General features: G+C 39.8%; 1 protein-coding gene across 1 annotated transcript in view; it reads right to left on the bottom strand.

The window, feature by feature from the left end:
- Nucleotides 1-782: 782 nt before the first annotated feature.
- ZNF148 (zinc finger protein 148) overlaps nucleotides 783-15,741 on the bottom strand; it is a 1,243,505-nt gene continuing 1,228,546 nt past the window's right edge. The window contains exon 7 of the mRNA XM_044075013.1: nucleotides 783-2,945. Coding sequence (XP_043930948.1) covers nucleotides 1,347-2,945 — 1,599 coding nt within the window. The 3' untranslated portion in view covers nucleotides 783-1,346. The remainder of the gene's footprint in view (nucleotides 2,946-15,741) is intronic.

Genomic DNA, 15,741 nt, shown 5'->3' on the forward strand with positions numbered 1-15,741 from the left:
AAGGAATACAGTAAGAATGAAAATCTTTATGAGGTATTTGCTTTCCACAAGTAATGCAATTATTAACTTTTACTGACATCAGTAAGGAGCAAGAAAAAGTTTCCCCAACGGGGTACTTAGCTATAGTTGAAGACTTTGGTTCTGAAACTCGAAAACGAAAATTTCAGGAGTCGGCTGACTGGCACTTGCGAACTGCTTCTGCTTCAGGCACCGCACGGCAAGAAAGACTGATGTAATGGCATTGGCTGCATGTTTTATACCCCTGACGACCTGACGTCATGGAAGAAGGGACAGCAACCGATGCAGGACCCAAGACTTTGTTAAGCAGGCCAACTGAGGGCAACCTGCAAGCAGATAACCCAAATGTAATGACTGCAAAAGTGAAACACGAAGAACATCTGCAGGTCATGCTTCAATAATAGAACACAAATTCATCAAATGGCATACATTATATATTATGTAAGTCAATCCAGAGTCTTGACAAGTCTCAGAAATAACAGGACTGCTACTGAGCCACTTTGTTCTGTCTAATATGCAGTATGCATAACACAAAGGTTGATGTAGTGCCAGATAATGTATAGACCTGCTTAATGTGATGAAAACTTTGGAGTGTTTCCCAAGGTAATATGAAAATGTGTTCTGAATTAAAGTATATTACACATGTGCAACAGTTAAGATGGCAAAAAATCTTAACTTATGTAAGATAGTGACATATAACCTTATTTTTAAAAATATACTTCAAATTGAAGTACACTTTAACTAAAATGACAAGAATGTGTTAATATGCTTAAAGGAAGCACAATTTAATACTAACTATACTACTTCAGGTACCTATTTTCAATTCCATTATTACAGAGTAGCCTTTTTAAGGCAGAAAGAAAAATGGCGATTGCAACAAGGCAGTATAATCTTTGTATAAACACATCAATTATAAAGTACTCAGTTCTGAAAAATATCTCCCTGTCACAGAGATTTGGCTTCTTCTATCAAATGAACTTGCTTATCATTGCAACGTTACTTTAACCCACAGGTATATTACACCTCAATACCCAAATGATAAAAATACAGCCCTACCATGGTGTTTATGCCAGAGCAGATAACCTGTTGTCTTTTTTATTAACAGCACTACTTATCAAAGTACAAATAAATGATAAACGTTCCAAACATAATACATATTTTGAAAGTAGAGAAACTAAATGAAGAATTATGATAATGGTGTCAATTTTTACAGTACCTGTATTAACACATTGTCTAGTTCAATTTTTTGCACTTCATCTTATAAAGAGCAATCCATTCTCATTAACACAGCCATTCTAAAGTGCTTGTTGTATTTCCAAAGAGGTTTTTCAGCCAAACGTTTGGCTAGTCTGGGTATCTGGTGAAGAAGTCATCTGAGACCTGCTCTCAGCAACATTCACCAAAGAGAACTCTGGAAAGTCTGGGCTTGTTCCAGGGCCACGCAGGTTAATCTGTCCACTGGCATTGTTAAACTGAGATGGTAATGCAGATCTCGCACCATGATACTGGGCTCTAAATGGCTGTTCAAAACTGCCAAGTTGGTAGGTCTGATGTACAGGCTGAGCTTCAGCCTTTTTCTGAACTGTCACCTGATCCAAAAAATCTTGTGGCGTTGAACTAGCTGCGTGGTTTGGTTCATCATTTGCAAATGTAAAGGGGTTTGGGGACTCTCCAACTAATAATCCAAAATGCGACTTGTCTGAAGATGTTCTTAACGGAGAGTTTATCGCTGGCCGAAACCCTCCAACAGTCATTGATGCATAAACCTGTTTATCTAATGGAGAAAACACAGTTTGGCTTGTAAGACCTGTACTGTCTGTTACAAAAGCAAGACCTGTATTATTTAAGTAAGTATCATTCTGGCTAGTTCGGTCTAAAGCCTGCTGAAGAAATTTTGAATATTCTTGAAATATATTGGCTTTCTCTACTGCAGAAGCTTGTGCGCTAGTTCCAACAGTCTCAGCCTGGGAAGCCTCGGGTGCATCTGCAGAGTTAATCGACAGGCTAGAGGTCACTTCAGTATCACCAACACTGAAGGAAATTTCATGTTGTCCATTAGCTTTGTGTGAGTAATGGTCAAGCAAAGTCTGCAGTACCTCATCAGGGATTACATTTTTATCGGGGTTAGCTTTAATTTCTGCATTAAGTGCTTGTGTGTCCAGTAGAGATGCTGTAGTATTTTCATCAATGACACTTGCTACAGCTGCTTGAGTGACTGAAGGCTGGGAAGCTATAGTACCCACACTCAGAGCATAATCTCTGCTGCTATTATTAGTGGCTGCTTGCAAATACCTCTTCTTCTTCAAAAACTGCATTGCATCATCATAGTTGTTACTACTGTGCACAGGCTTGCTGGGTCCATCTTGTAAAGTATCAACGGAGTCAATGTCAACATTGCCTTCTGAATCTAAGAGAGACTGTTTATCTACAAGTTCAAATGCGTACTTACTCACTTTACTCTCGTCATATGGGGATATTGCTTGGCTCTGTTCTAGAAGGTTTTTCTGACTTCTTTTGCTAACCTTTTTAAGGACAAGTTTAGGTGGGTGAATATCACCTGATGTTGTTTCTTCCAAATGAGCGCTACCATCAGAAGAATGAGGGAGCTCAACAGCATATTCTGCCACCATGTACTCATCTTTCACTTTAGAGGTGATAGAGTACAATGGTAAAAAGTCACTTTTGTCTTTCTTTTGTTCATGTTTTTCTGCTGGATTTTCTTTATCTGATGTCCCTGTATTCTTTGCTTTCTCACCTGTTTTTTGTCTTTTTTTCTTTGGCAGTGAAATATCTGGAACTGAAGAGAAATGAGGATCTTCATCTGTTGCTAGCAATCCCATTTTGGTCGCATTTTTACCAGATTTCTTTTCTCGATTTTCATGGCACATTCTTTTATGTTTTAAAACACGGTCAGTTCTGGAGAAATACTGAAAGTTAATTCAGAGAGATTATTATTTAGTGGCACTCATAGAAACTGCATGTGCTTAAAGAAAACACTAATGTATTCTCTATAGCAGTCAGTAATTTCATCTCTGCAAATAATTTACTTTAGCACAATACATTTCACATTAGTATATTCAATAAATAATAAAAACAGAAGACAGATCTGTTAACATCTCTTTATGTGTATGCATATCTGTCAAGAATAGTGGGTGGCACAGTGGATAGCACTACCGCCTCACAGAGAGTCGATTCTCAGGCTGAGTGCATTCTGTGTAGAGTGAGCATATCCTCCCTTTGTTCTCATGGGTTTTCTCCAGGTGCTCCTGTTACCTCGCACATTCCAAAGACATGTAGTATGTGGATTGGGCACTCTAAATTGGCCATAGGTGTGAGTGTGCAGTGTGCAGAAACTACCACGGAAGGGATAGCTACTCGGTGGTATAAACCTTGGCTGATTATCACCAGTGAAGTGACACCTTGACCCCATGTGCAAAAAATGGAAAAAAAGGGCTGTGGATGGATGGATACTGCTCAAGAATAGCAGAAATCATGCATTTTACCTTCACTAAACTGACAGGTTTATTAACCGGAAAAAAATTACTAGATGTTACAATATGTATGTTTTGTTTTCAAACCACATTACAAATTCTACTTTGATTGTTTTTTTGTTTTCCATAAAGCCCACCTGACACTTATATCTGCTGTGAAAGTTTCCTTTTGTAAAAATCCTGTCTAGACCATCCTACTTCACACCCTTTGCCTGTTAAAGAAAACCATCATGGTGCGGTGAGGAGAATCATAGTTTACAAAACAGTTAATGTAGCTAGAAGTGATATTTAGAAAACGTACGTCTGAGGGCCTTGGTATACTCAGTGACTGCAAAACAGTTGTTGAATGCTGCACAATGTGCATGTGAATATAAAAGCAGGTAGTACTTCTGCCTCCGTTTTAATAAGTGGATGATGCCTTTTAGCTGCATTGCTTTATTATTGCAGCTGTACTAATAAATGTGGCTTGATTTACATGAGTTGCCACGTTTTTATTTCTTAGCCACTATTTTTATTTTTATTTAATTTCAAGTATTGTCTTAATCCTTGTAAAAGGAAGACTATTTATCAAACAAATTGACTACACTTCACCTTTTCTTCTTCTTTCGGCTTTTCCCGGTTAGGGGTCGCCACAGCGGATCACCTTGCCTGCTCATGATTGGCAGTGAAGTTTTACGGTCTCGAGTTGCCAGCCCAGCGCCCAAACTTCCACAGAAGGCACACACACGCACACACTCACACTTAGGAATAGTGTCCAATCAACCTACAGCATGTTTTTGGGATGTGGGAGGAAACCAGAGCACCCGGAGGAAACCCACGTGACCACAGGGAGGACATGCAGACTCCACACTGATGGCACCCCAGCCTAGGATCAAACCGGAGAACCTCTTGCTCTGAGGTGGCAACGCTAACCGCTGCAGCACCATGGCCACCCAAATTGACTACAGTTCACTAATGCAACTAAAAGAAAATACAAAATCAAAAACTGGGTTTTAAATACTAAAGCTGTTATTTTCATATGTGCTGGTGGCTTAGAAAATGAGACATCTGCAGATCTGTGCACATTAAGGTTCCATGTCAAGAAAGGCCCCTCTCCTAAATACCTGACATTGAATAGCAGAAGAAATGTTAACAAGTCTATGAAAACAGTTTCAATTTCTATCCAGTTTATCTGCAAAGACAGCACAGCTGAGAGAGACTTACCATAAAAGACGATGAGCAAAGTGAGTCTGTGTTCACAGTAGTACTGGATAGATGCTTGTGTCATATGTGACCACACTATACTACCAAAAATGCTTTTCATTAGCAGTGATGACCAATGATGGGGAGAGCAGTTGGCATAATGGTTAAGGTCTTCACCTCCCATGCACAAGGTACAGAGTTTGGTCTTGACATTTGGCCAATGCCTGTATAGAGTTTGTGTGTTCTCCCTGTGTCTCTGTGGGGTTTCTGCCACCTCTCAAAAGCATGCTGAGTGTTTTTACATCAAACTCACCCAAGAATGGAGTTGTGGGCAGCAGCACAGACTCTAAATGATACCTAGAGGGAGAGGAGTTGTATACACAGACCACTCTGGTTATCAACTGTGGTAAAACAAAAATGTATCTGATGAAAAATGCACACTTTATTTAACAAAATAAAGCTTCCGGGTGTTACCCTTCCTCAGAATTATAAAAACTTACTTAAAACATTTTCCTTTTATACATTATTTCAAAAAACACACGACACAGCCATTCAATGAAATCAAACAAGCAATCAAATAATTAAATTCACTTCAAATTTTAAAGTCTTTTTGTATTCACATCATTTATCTTAAGTATGCAACAATCATTTACTGACATAATAAAGCCAAACTAATGTCGTAAGTATAATAAAAATATTAAGTCCAAAATAGTATTGTGCACGTTTCTACTTGTATTGTTTCTGTTTTGCCACTAATACTGGCTTTATGGTTACCATATTATTAAGGCCAGGTATTTTATCCGCCTCTAGCCTGATGATCCATTTATATTCTGCCATCACTATCTTATTATTAATATCTCCTTCTCTTAGGGTTTTATGTATCACCTCTAAGACTTTAAATTTAAAACAATGTGAAGGATCATGTTCCATCATATGTTTAGCTAAGGCGTTAGTGGCTACCCCCTCCTTACCTCCGATTTGTGCTCTATTATGCGATCCCCGAGTTGCCTAGAACATTTACCAACACAGAACCCTGTACATGCCATACAGGTTGTTAAATACACTATAGCCACTGTATTACATGTGGCCTGATGCTTCATTTCATATGTAACATTAGTTACTGTATGTTGAGAAAACAATTTACTACAAATATTTGCACAGCAGCTGCAATTATAACAGGGGACAGTGCCAGGTTCATATGTTACTGAAATCAGTAAGTTAACATCAAAATCTTTATAGCATAATTGTCGTTTAAGGATATTACTGTTTCTATAAGCAAATTTTGGTCTAGTACCAAACAGGGTTATTAATTCTGATAAAGGCAAAGTATTTTCCAATTCTTTTGTATTATCGCTTCCACCTGTCTTGTCATAACATTACATGTGGCGACATACTTCAGTATGTTGGGAGTACTCTCTGTCAGTTCTTCTCCCTGATTGTAATCACTAAAATGTGGCGGTGCTATCATGTCTCTATGTCTGAGTACATTGCTCAATGTATCTAGTACCTGCTTCTCATTATACCCTCTATTTATAAATTCCTTTGATACAATTTGCATTTGTTCTCTACATTTTGCTTCTTCGATATTCAACCTACTAATTCTCATAAATTGACTTTTTGTTATTCCTTTAAATATGTGTCTAGCATGCATACTATTTATATGCGTGTATTCATTTACTTGAACATTTTTCTATGTACACAAGTTTTCAGGACAGTAAGCTCCCTATATAATTCAACATCTAAGTAGATTATTTTATCATATGAAAAATTCATCGTGAATTTCAAGAAAGTTGTAGTACTATTCAGAAACTCATTGAATTTATTAAACTTTGCTCATCCCCTTTCCATACCAAAAAGCAGTCATCGACGAAACATTGATAAAACAAGACATTCTCTTTAAATAAATTTGTGTCACCCATAATATAGTCCTTTTCTCATTGACGTAACACAATATTAGCATAGGTGTTGGCCACGGGTGTCCCCATGGCCACACCTGCAAGTTGTAAGAATAGTACTCCATTAAAAGAAACTCATTGTTTGCTAGAACAGTTTCAGTTATGCTACATAAATTCTCAAATCTCCCTACTGGACCTCTCCGTATTATTACACAAAAATTCACGGATTGCATTAACCCCATAGTTGTTGGGGATTAGTGTGAATAAAGAGCCTATGTCAAGGGTCACAAGTATATATTCATTTCATGTATTTTCTCTATACCAGGCATACAATTTTTTTAAAAAAGTCACCTGTGTCTTTTATATAACTGGGACACATCTTCAAAAATTTATTCAATACATTTTGTATATAAATTGACAAGGGTTCTGTCACCCACTCCCTTCCTGAGACTACGGGTCTCATAGGTGGCCTTATCATTGACTTGTGTAGCTTAGGGATTGCATAAATCACTGGTGTTACTGGACATGTTACTGTAAAATAATTAAACAAATCAAGTGAAATATCACCTTGTATCTGAAAATCATATACAAAAACATTTACTTCAGATATAATTCTTTTAACATCATAACAATTAATTTCTTTAAAATTTATTATATCATTCAAAAACTCAGTCATTAGCTCAATGTATTCAGCTCTATTAAATATCACAGTCAGTCCCCCTTTATCAGCTTGCATGATTATTATATCTCTATTTTCCCTTAATTCTTTCAAGGCCTTAAACTCATCATAAGACAAGTTACACTGGCAAACCTTTTGTTTGTTAGTGTAATACCTATTATATAAACACCTTAAATCTTCTTCACATACAGACTGGAAAGCTTTCAAAATGAGACAGATATTTGGAATGAATACACTGGATTTCTTCAAAGAGTTAATACATTCATGTTCTGAAACTTTAAAAGTCATTTTTAAATTAATATTCCTTACATAGACTTTTAAATCAGTCAAAGCATCAACAAGTGAGTCTCTGCTACTAGGAATAAACTGTAAGCCTTTATTTAAAAGGCTTTCAGCTACTGGTATCAAGTGAAAGCTTGATAAATTAACCATGGAACTTCCCAGCTTACCAGCTACCTGCGTCCTTGCTTGCTTCGAGGTAGGGGACTGCTGTTCATTCTCTTGTTTGCTGAGAAGACAGGTCACTGTTAAGAACGCACCCACGAGTGCGACCTCTTCCCCTCTTCTACTTTCTCGAGGAGTCTCGCCATTACTGGCTTGGTTATTCTTAAAAAAGCTTCTCCATTCCTATTTACCAATGGAGTAGAGGCTGGTTCCGTCGATGTACTGCCTGTTGATGTACTCGCAGAACTGAACGAAACTTGCCTTCTGTCTTCCAGACTGTTTTCGGCTTCTTGGCCAGCCACCTCATTCGCTGTACTATTACTTGCTTCCTCACTGGTCTGATGTGAAGGCTGCTTTTTTGAATGATAAAATAACTTTTAAAGAAATTAATTTTTATGATGTTAAAAGAATTATATCTCAAGTAAATTTGTCTGTATATGATTTGCAGATACAAGGTGATATTTCACTTGATTTGTTTAATTATTTTACAGTAACATGTCCAGTAACACCAGTGATTTATGGAATCCCTAAGCTACACAAGTCAATGATAAGGCCACCCATGAGACCCACAGTCTCAAGAAGGGGGTGGGTGATGGAACCCTTGTCAATTTATATGCAAAATGTATTGAATACATTTTTGAAGATGTCTCCTAGTTATATAAAAGATACAGGTGAATTTTTTTAAAAAAATTGTATGCCTGGTAAAGAGAAAATGCATGCAATGAATATATACTTGTGACCCTTGACATAGGCTCTTTATTCACATTAATCCCCAACAACTATGGGGTTAATGCAATCCATGAATTTTTGTGTAATAATACGGATAAGTCCAGTAGGGAGATTGAGAATTTATGTAGCATAATTGAAACTATTTTAGCAAACAATGCGTTTCTTTTTAATAGAGTACCATTCTCACAACTTGCAATTGTGGCCATGGGGCACCCATGGCCAACACCTATGCCAATATTGTGTTAAGTCAATGGGAAAAGGACTATATTATGGGTGACATGAATTTATTTAAAGAGAATGTCTTATTTTATCAATGTTTCGTCGATGACTGCTTTTTGGTATGGAAAGGGGTTGAGCAAAGTTTAATAGAGTTCAATGAGTTTCTGAATAGTACTACAACTTTCTTGAAATTCACGATGAATTTTTCATATGATAAAATAATCTGCTTGGATGTTGAATTATATAGGGAGCTTAATGTCCTGAAAACTTGTGTACATAGAAAAAATGTTCAAGTAAATAAATACATGCATATAAATAGTATGCATGCTAGACACACATTTAAAGGAATAACAAAAAGTCAGTTTATGAGAATTAGTAGGTTGAATACCGAAGAGGCAAAATGTAGAGAACAAATGCAAATTGTATCAAAGGAATTTATAAATAGAGGGTATAATGAAAAGAGCCACGGTGGTGCAGTGGTAGCGTTGTCGCCTCACAGAAAGAGGTTCTCCTGTTCCATTCTTGGCTGGAGCGCCTTCTGTGTGGAGTCTTAATGTTCTCCCCGCGGTCGAGTAGCTTTCGAAAGACATGTGTGAATGGGCGTGCCTTCATTGAAGGTTGGGCGTCGGGCTGGCACCTCGGCACCATAAAAATCGACTGCCAATCATTAATGGACTGGAGTTCTGCTGTGGCGACCCCTAACCGGAAAAGCCGAAAGAAAGACAAAAACAATGAGAAGCAGGTACTAAGTACAATGAGCAGTGTACTCAGAGATTGAGACATGATAGCACCCCCACATTTTAGTGATTACAATCAGGGAGAAGAACTGATAGAGAGTACTCCCAACATACTGAAGTATGTCACCAAGTATAATGTTATGACAAGACTGGTGGAAGCGATAATACAAAAGAATTAATAACCCTGTTGGGTACTAGACCAAAATTTGCTTATAGAAATAGTAAGAGCCTTAAGCGACAATTATGCTATAAAAATTTTGATGTTAACATACTGATTCCAGTAACATAAAAACCTGGCATTGTCCCCTGTTATAATTGAAGCTGTTGTGCAAATATTTGTAGTAAACTGTTTAACTAATGTTATATACGAAATGAAGCATCAGGCCACATGTAATACAGTGGCTATAGTGTATTTAGCAACCTGTATGGCATGTACAGGGTATTATGTTAGTAAATGTTCTAGGTGACTCAGGAATTGCATAACAGAGCACAAATTGGAGGTAAGGAGGGGGTAGCCACTAATGCCTTAGCTAAACATATGATGGAACATGATCCTTCACATTGTTTTAAATTTAAAGTCTTAGAGGTGATACATAAAACCCTAAGAGAAGGAGATATTAATAATAAGATAGAGATGGCAGAATATTAATGGATCATCAGGCTACAGGCGGATAAAATACCTGGCCTTAATAAAATGGTAACCATAAAGCCAGTATTAGTGGCAAAACAGAAACAATACAAGTAGAAACGTGCAGAATACTATTTTGGACTTAATATTTTTATTATATTTAGGGCATTAGTTTGGCTCTATTGTGTTACTAAATGATTGTTGCATACTTAAGATAAATGATGTGAATACAAAAAGACTTTGAAGTGAATTTAATTGTTTAATTGCTTGTTTGATTTCATTGGATAGCTGTGTCATGTGTGTTTTTTTGAAATAATGTTGTTGTTTGTCTTTTCGGCTTTTCTCGGTAAGGGGTTGCCACAGCAGAACTCCGGTCTGCTAATGATTGGCAGTAGATTTTTATGGTGCTGGGATGCCAGCCCGATGCCCAACCTTCAGCGAAGGCACGCCCATTCACGCATGTTTTCCTGAGCACACTCGACCGCGGGGAGGACATGCAGACTCCACACAGAAGGCACTCCCCGCACACTAGCTGTGAACCTCTTGCTGTGAGGCAACAACGCATCCGCTGCACCACCGCGGCTTCTATGTTTTTTTAAATAATGTATAAAAGGAAAATGTTTTAAGTAAATTTTTATAATACTGAGGAAGGGTAACACCCGAAAGCTTTATTTTGTTAAGTAAATTGTGCGTTTTTCATCAGATTTGTTTTTGTTTTATGATTTGTTTTTACTTCTGGTGTAATTAACTACAGCCGACTCGTGTTTGGTGAGATCAACTGTGGTACCCAGTATCCTCAAGATGGGAGAACACAGACCATAGGCTGGGCATTGTAAAATTGATTCTAGGTGATATGGTCATGCTGACTAATGTCACCAAATGGGCATGGGTATTTACCAGTGATAAGTGGACTGAGAACCCAGCCTGCTCTGACCTGCTTCAGTGACCCATGCTAACAGTGGGAGGGGTACATGTACTCCTACTCGCCACTGCATGCCCACCATAAAGCCTAGAAACCCTGGGTCAATAAGTTACTGGACTGCCGGTGTCCACCTGCCCAGCTTGAGTTTGCTGGGACACCTCTGTTGAGCGAAAGCTTGACATAAAACCAATCAACCTGCCAAACATGAACTAAGAATTGCTACATTATTTGTAGGTTCATGGACAGGACACAGCATGGAAATGGATGACATGATTGTAAGAAGGAAGCTGGAGATTCTCTATATCCAGAAGACGAGATTGAAGGGCAGTGCAGCAAAGGCACTAGGCTTGGGATCCAGAGTCTATTACTCATAATTTCATAGGTGTGTACTAAGCTAATGGCCCTGGATTCGTTACAAGCCTAGCCCATAGGATTACCCTGGCATTGTGCCACCCGGCCTTAGTCCCAGTGCCTCTGTCGAGTATAGCCACTGGAGTGATCCCCGGGGTGAATTTCCTATTTCCCATCCACTCATAAAGATTTCTCTTGAAGAGGGTCAGTGAGGTGCTCTGACATGTATGGGAAGTCTAATCCATAGCATGGGCAGTCTTTGGGTTATGAACCTGTCCCTCCAGCATGTTCTGTTGATTGTGCTAATGAGGATGAGGTCTCTGGAGTGTGTGGTGTGGAGGGATTGGGATTTCTTTAGATGTAGCATTTCTAACAGAGCTGGGTCACTCATGACTTTGTAAGTCAAGCAGAGATCGTCTCTAAGTAGGCGATATGAGAGAGAATAATTGGAGCCTTTTGAGTCTGTCCATATAGGACAAGTGTTTAAGGCCTAGAATCCTCTTTGTGAGGTACTTTTATGGCCTCTTCAGTTGTTGCTGATATCTGCTGAGGTACATGCCAAATGGGGCATTGTACTTGATGACTGGCCTAATAAGGGAAGAGTAGAGGGAGACAATGACCTCTTTCTTCCTGGATGCAAAACCCTTAGTAATGAGATGTGCCACATAGAAGGACGTTCTGACCACAGTGGCAATGTGGTGGTCAAAAGAGGTTGCTATCAACCTGTGTTCTCAGATCTCTTATAACAGCTTCTGTGTTCAGTGGACTACCATCGATGTGGTAATTCATGGGAACCGGGTTTTTTTCCAATGACACATCTTTTGGCAGTGAGCTTAAGGCCATGGTTCTGACACTAGTCGTTAGTGTCAGTAAGGCCTTTCTGTAGGATGTCAACATCACTTGCGGAGTTAATAATAGCTCCCAACTTGCAATCATCTGCGAACTTTGTCAGCCAGAGTCCCTTTGTGTTGGCCTGGACTTCAGAGAAGTAGATACCAAACAGGAGAGGACCCTGGTCGGTGGGACTCCACTCGTGACTGGTCGGTAGTCTGACTTGGAGTCAGCTACTTTCACACTGTGGGTTCTATCTGTGACCCAGTTTGCAACCCACCTAGTGATATATGGGTTGATGCCTAGCTTAGTGAGGTTTTCTATGATTCCTGAGTGGGGAATGGTATCAAAGGCCTTGGCCAGATCAAGGTAGGCTGTATGAACCACCTTACCTTCATCCACAGCTCTGGGGACTGTCTCAAAGAAGTCAACCAGGTTGAGCAGGCACGATCACAAAACCAAACTGTGTGGGATCCAGAGTTTGGAGAGTCCCTATATCCTTGTTTACTAGGTCCATGATGATGCGTTCCATAGCTCTGCATATCAGACTCGTCAGGCTAATGAGACAATAGTTCCCAGGGTCTGTAGTTGCTCCTCCTTTGTGGAGAGAGATGACTGTAGCAGTGCACCATTCGGTAGGGGAAAAGCCTGAGGCGAGGCTGTGACTGAACAGCGCACACAGGTGAGGTGCCAGTTCACTCTGTAGTTCATGTAGAACACAGCCAGGGATATTGTCAGGTCCCATAGAAGCTGTATTCTTGGCCTTGGACAGTGCTGTTTTAACCTGTGCAGCAGTAATACTGGATGCCTGGCAACCTACTAGTATTGTGATTGGTCCTTTGGGAGGGGAGAGAGGGGTAAAGTTGGCACTGAATCTGTCAGCCAGTATATTGGCAATATCTGTTGGCTCGGTATAGGAGGTACCATTGTGCAGTAGCTCAGAGCAAATCTGGGTATTGCCATGGAGATTCTTTACATAACTATAGAAGAACTTGTGGTAGTCTTTACTATCTGCTGCAGTTCTGTTTTCATACCTAGCTTTAGAGGATTTGATGAGGGATCTCAACTTTTTGTTGAGGCTGATAAGGTAGTTTTTCCAGTCTTAGGACTTCACCTTATTCAGCATCAGTTTCCTCCTTCTGTTGTACAGTTTGTTTATGGCAGGGACCACCAGATTGGCTTCCTTTTTTTTGGAGGAGAGCATCTTGGTTCTATTGGGTATGGCGAGAACCATGCATTTGTGTACGTGTTCGTACAGTGCATTGGTGTATGATTCAGCGGTCATGCAACTATTCTCCACTTGCATGGGTGCCGTGAAGTTAGCCACCTCTGTTTTTAGGAGCCCAAAGTTAGCTTTGGAGAAGTTTTTTATGGTGGTTACCTTTGCGAGGGGGTGGGAGGGATGTGGATTTCCAAGGTGATTAGTTTGCAGTCGGATTTAACCAGAGAGGAGTTAACTATTGGTGTAGAGCAACGGTCACCCATGTTAGTAATGACCAGTTCAAGGATCCTGCTACCTCTAGTGGGTATAAGAACGAGCAGGTCCAGGGCACTGGAATTAATGAATTCCAGGAAATGTTGGGCAAGTGTATTGGTACACGACTAGTTTTCCCAGTTAATGGAGTGATAGTTGAAGTCGCCCAGTATGAGAGTGTTAGGTTGGACCCTAATATTCTCCAGGGTGTATAGGAATGTGGAGTGTGAGTCTTGGGACATGGTTGGGCACCTATAGCAGGCTACCTGAATCGCTGTCTTACCCAATGTTAGCTGCACCTGAAGTATCTCTGATGTGTTATGTTGAGCTACCAGTCTGGAGGTGTGCACATCCTTTATGAATATGGAAACAACACCGCCTTTGGAGCTTCAGTCCAAGTTCTGGGACCGAAAGGTGTAGAATGAGTTATAGCCTGGTAGTGCAGGGGTGCTTTCTGCTGCTTTGAACTAGGTCTCTGTCACAGCACAAATGTCAATGTTCTCCATTTTAAGGAGTGCTTTGAGCGAGTGCATTTTGAGATTTAGCCTTCTAGCGTTGAGCAGCATGACCCTCAGATTGCATTTTTTGTAGCTGTTACAGTGGTAATATGGTCTTTGGAACACCACCTAAAAAAAGGCACTATAGGGGTGGCCAGTATCTGGTAGCCCAGCGGTGACAGATGCAGGCCATCTCTGGCAAAGCATTGAGGTCTGTCAATTATGTCATCCCAGGCAGACGGATACTGGATCCCCTTAGAATGACACCAGAAACTTAGCCAATTGTTGAAATCAATAATTTTCTGCTTGTACTTTGGTAGCATTCTGGCTGATGATAGGATGCTGACAAACGATCAAAAGGCAGCAGACAAGAGAAAAAACTAAAAAAACACTCTCGAGGATATTGAACACCAAACGACAGTTTAATGGTCTACAAAACCAACTCAAAAACACAGCAAAGTTAAGTGCTTTTCGTCCCGTAGAATCACCGGACTTCCTCAGACAAAAAGCGGAAAGCAAGCATCTTGTTAAAAATGCAAACCAACCCCTTCCCTCATACAATGTAGACAGTCAAAACCCACGAACATCAATTGTCAATTAACACTTTAAATAGATCAATGTTTAAAACTCCACACTCTTAAATAACACTAGTAACATTAAGACAAAAATGAGAACCAAATAAGAACATTCTAAAGACTACCATTATTTTAAAAAACAAACTGTTCGTAATACAAACAAATACCACTGTATAAAAAGTGGTATATTTCATGATATGTTTTTACATACGTAAACTTGACTAAGTAAAATCAAACCTTTTAAAGTTACACTACTCATTACTAAAATGTGTCTAACAGGGCTCCACTTATAAATGTAAATATAAATATGTTACACCTGATGGTAGGATGCTGCTCAGGGCAAGGGTCATACCCGCCTGGGCTACATAATTTGAGAGCTCCTCCATGCCTCTTTTCATGTAGTCCAGGGAAGTACATCTCAGGTCATTCACACCCACATGTACAATGACAGAGTCATATTTGTACCTGTTGTTCAGGGACCTGAGTGTCTGCGTTATGTGGCATATCCTGTCACCTGACAGGCAGCTGACTGTTACTATCTCCTTATTCAACCTTATGAGTGGGACATCAGTGTGCCTCCCTATCGAGTCACCTATGACTAGTGTGTTGGGCATGGTGTTTTGCCTTAGGGACTTTGGTTGACTGGCATACTGTTTAGGAGAGTTTATGTGTCTCATGATTAGTGTTGTGTTGTGGTGGTCGAGTGCGTTTCTGCCTTGGAGGTCTCTACTGTTTGGGCAGATTTTTATTGAGAGCCTATACGAAGGTGGGTGTGTGGTTTGTGTTTTTATGTGAAGGCAGTGCTGGTGTGTGTTCTGGAGGGCTATGTGTTACATGTGGTGTGGTGCAAGTGTTGACTTTCTCCTCTTGACCAGCTATTCCAGTCTTGGCTCTAGAGTGCGTGGCTTCCAATTTGGATATATAAGTGCATCTCTTACAAGTCTGACTGTTGGGAGGTAAGAAGAGAGGGTTGTCAGTGTACATGAGGCAGTTGCTACATTGCTTCAGGATGCCCAAGTTCACCAGGTTAATAAGAGAAAGCATAGGGAATTGACCTTTAGACATGCCT

This window comes from Protopterus annectens, chromosome 6.part0 (genome assembly GCF_019279795.1).
Source record: "Protopterus annectens isolate FY-2018-M chromosome 6.part0, PAN1.0, whole genome shotgun sequence".
In the NCBI taxonomy this organism is placed as follows: Eukaryota; Metazoa; Chordata; order Ceratodontiformes; family Protopteridae; genus Protopterus; species Protopterus annectens.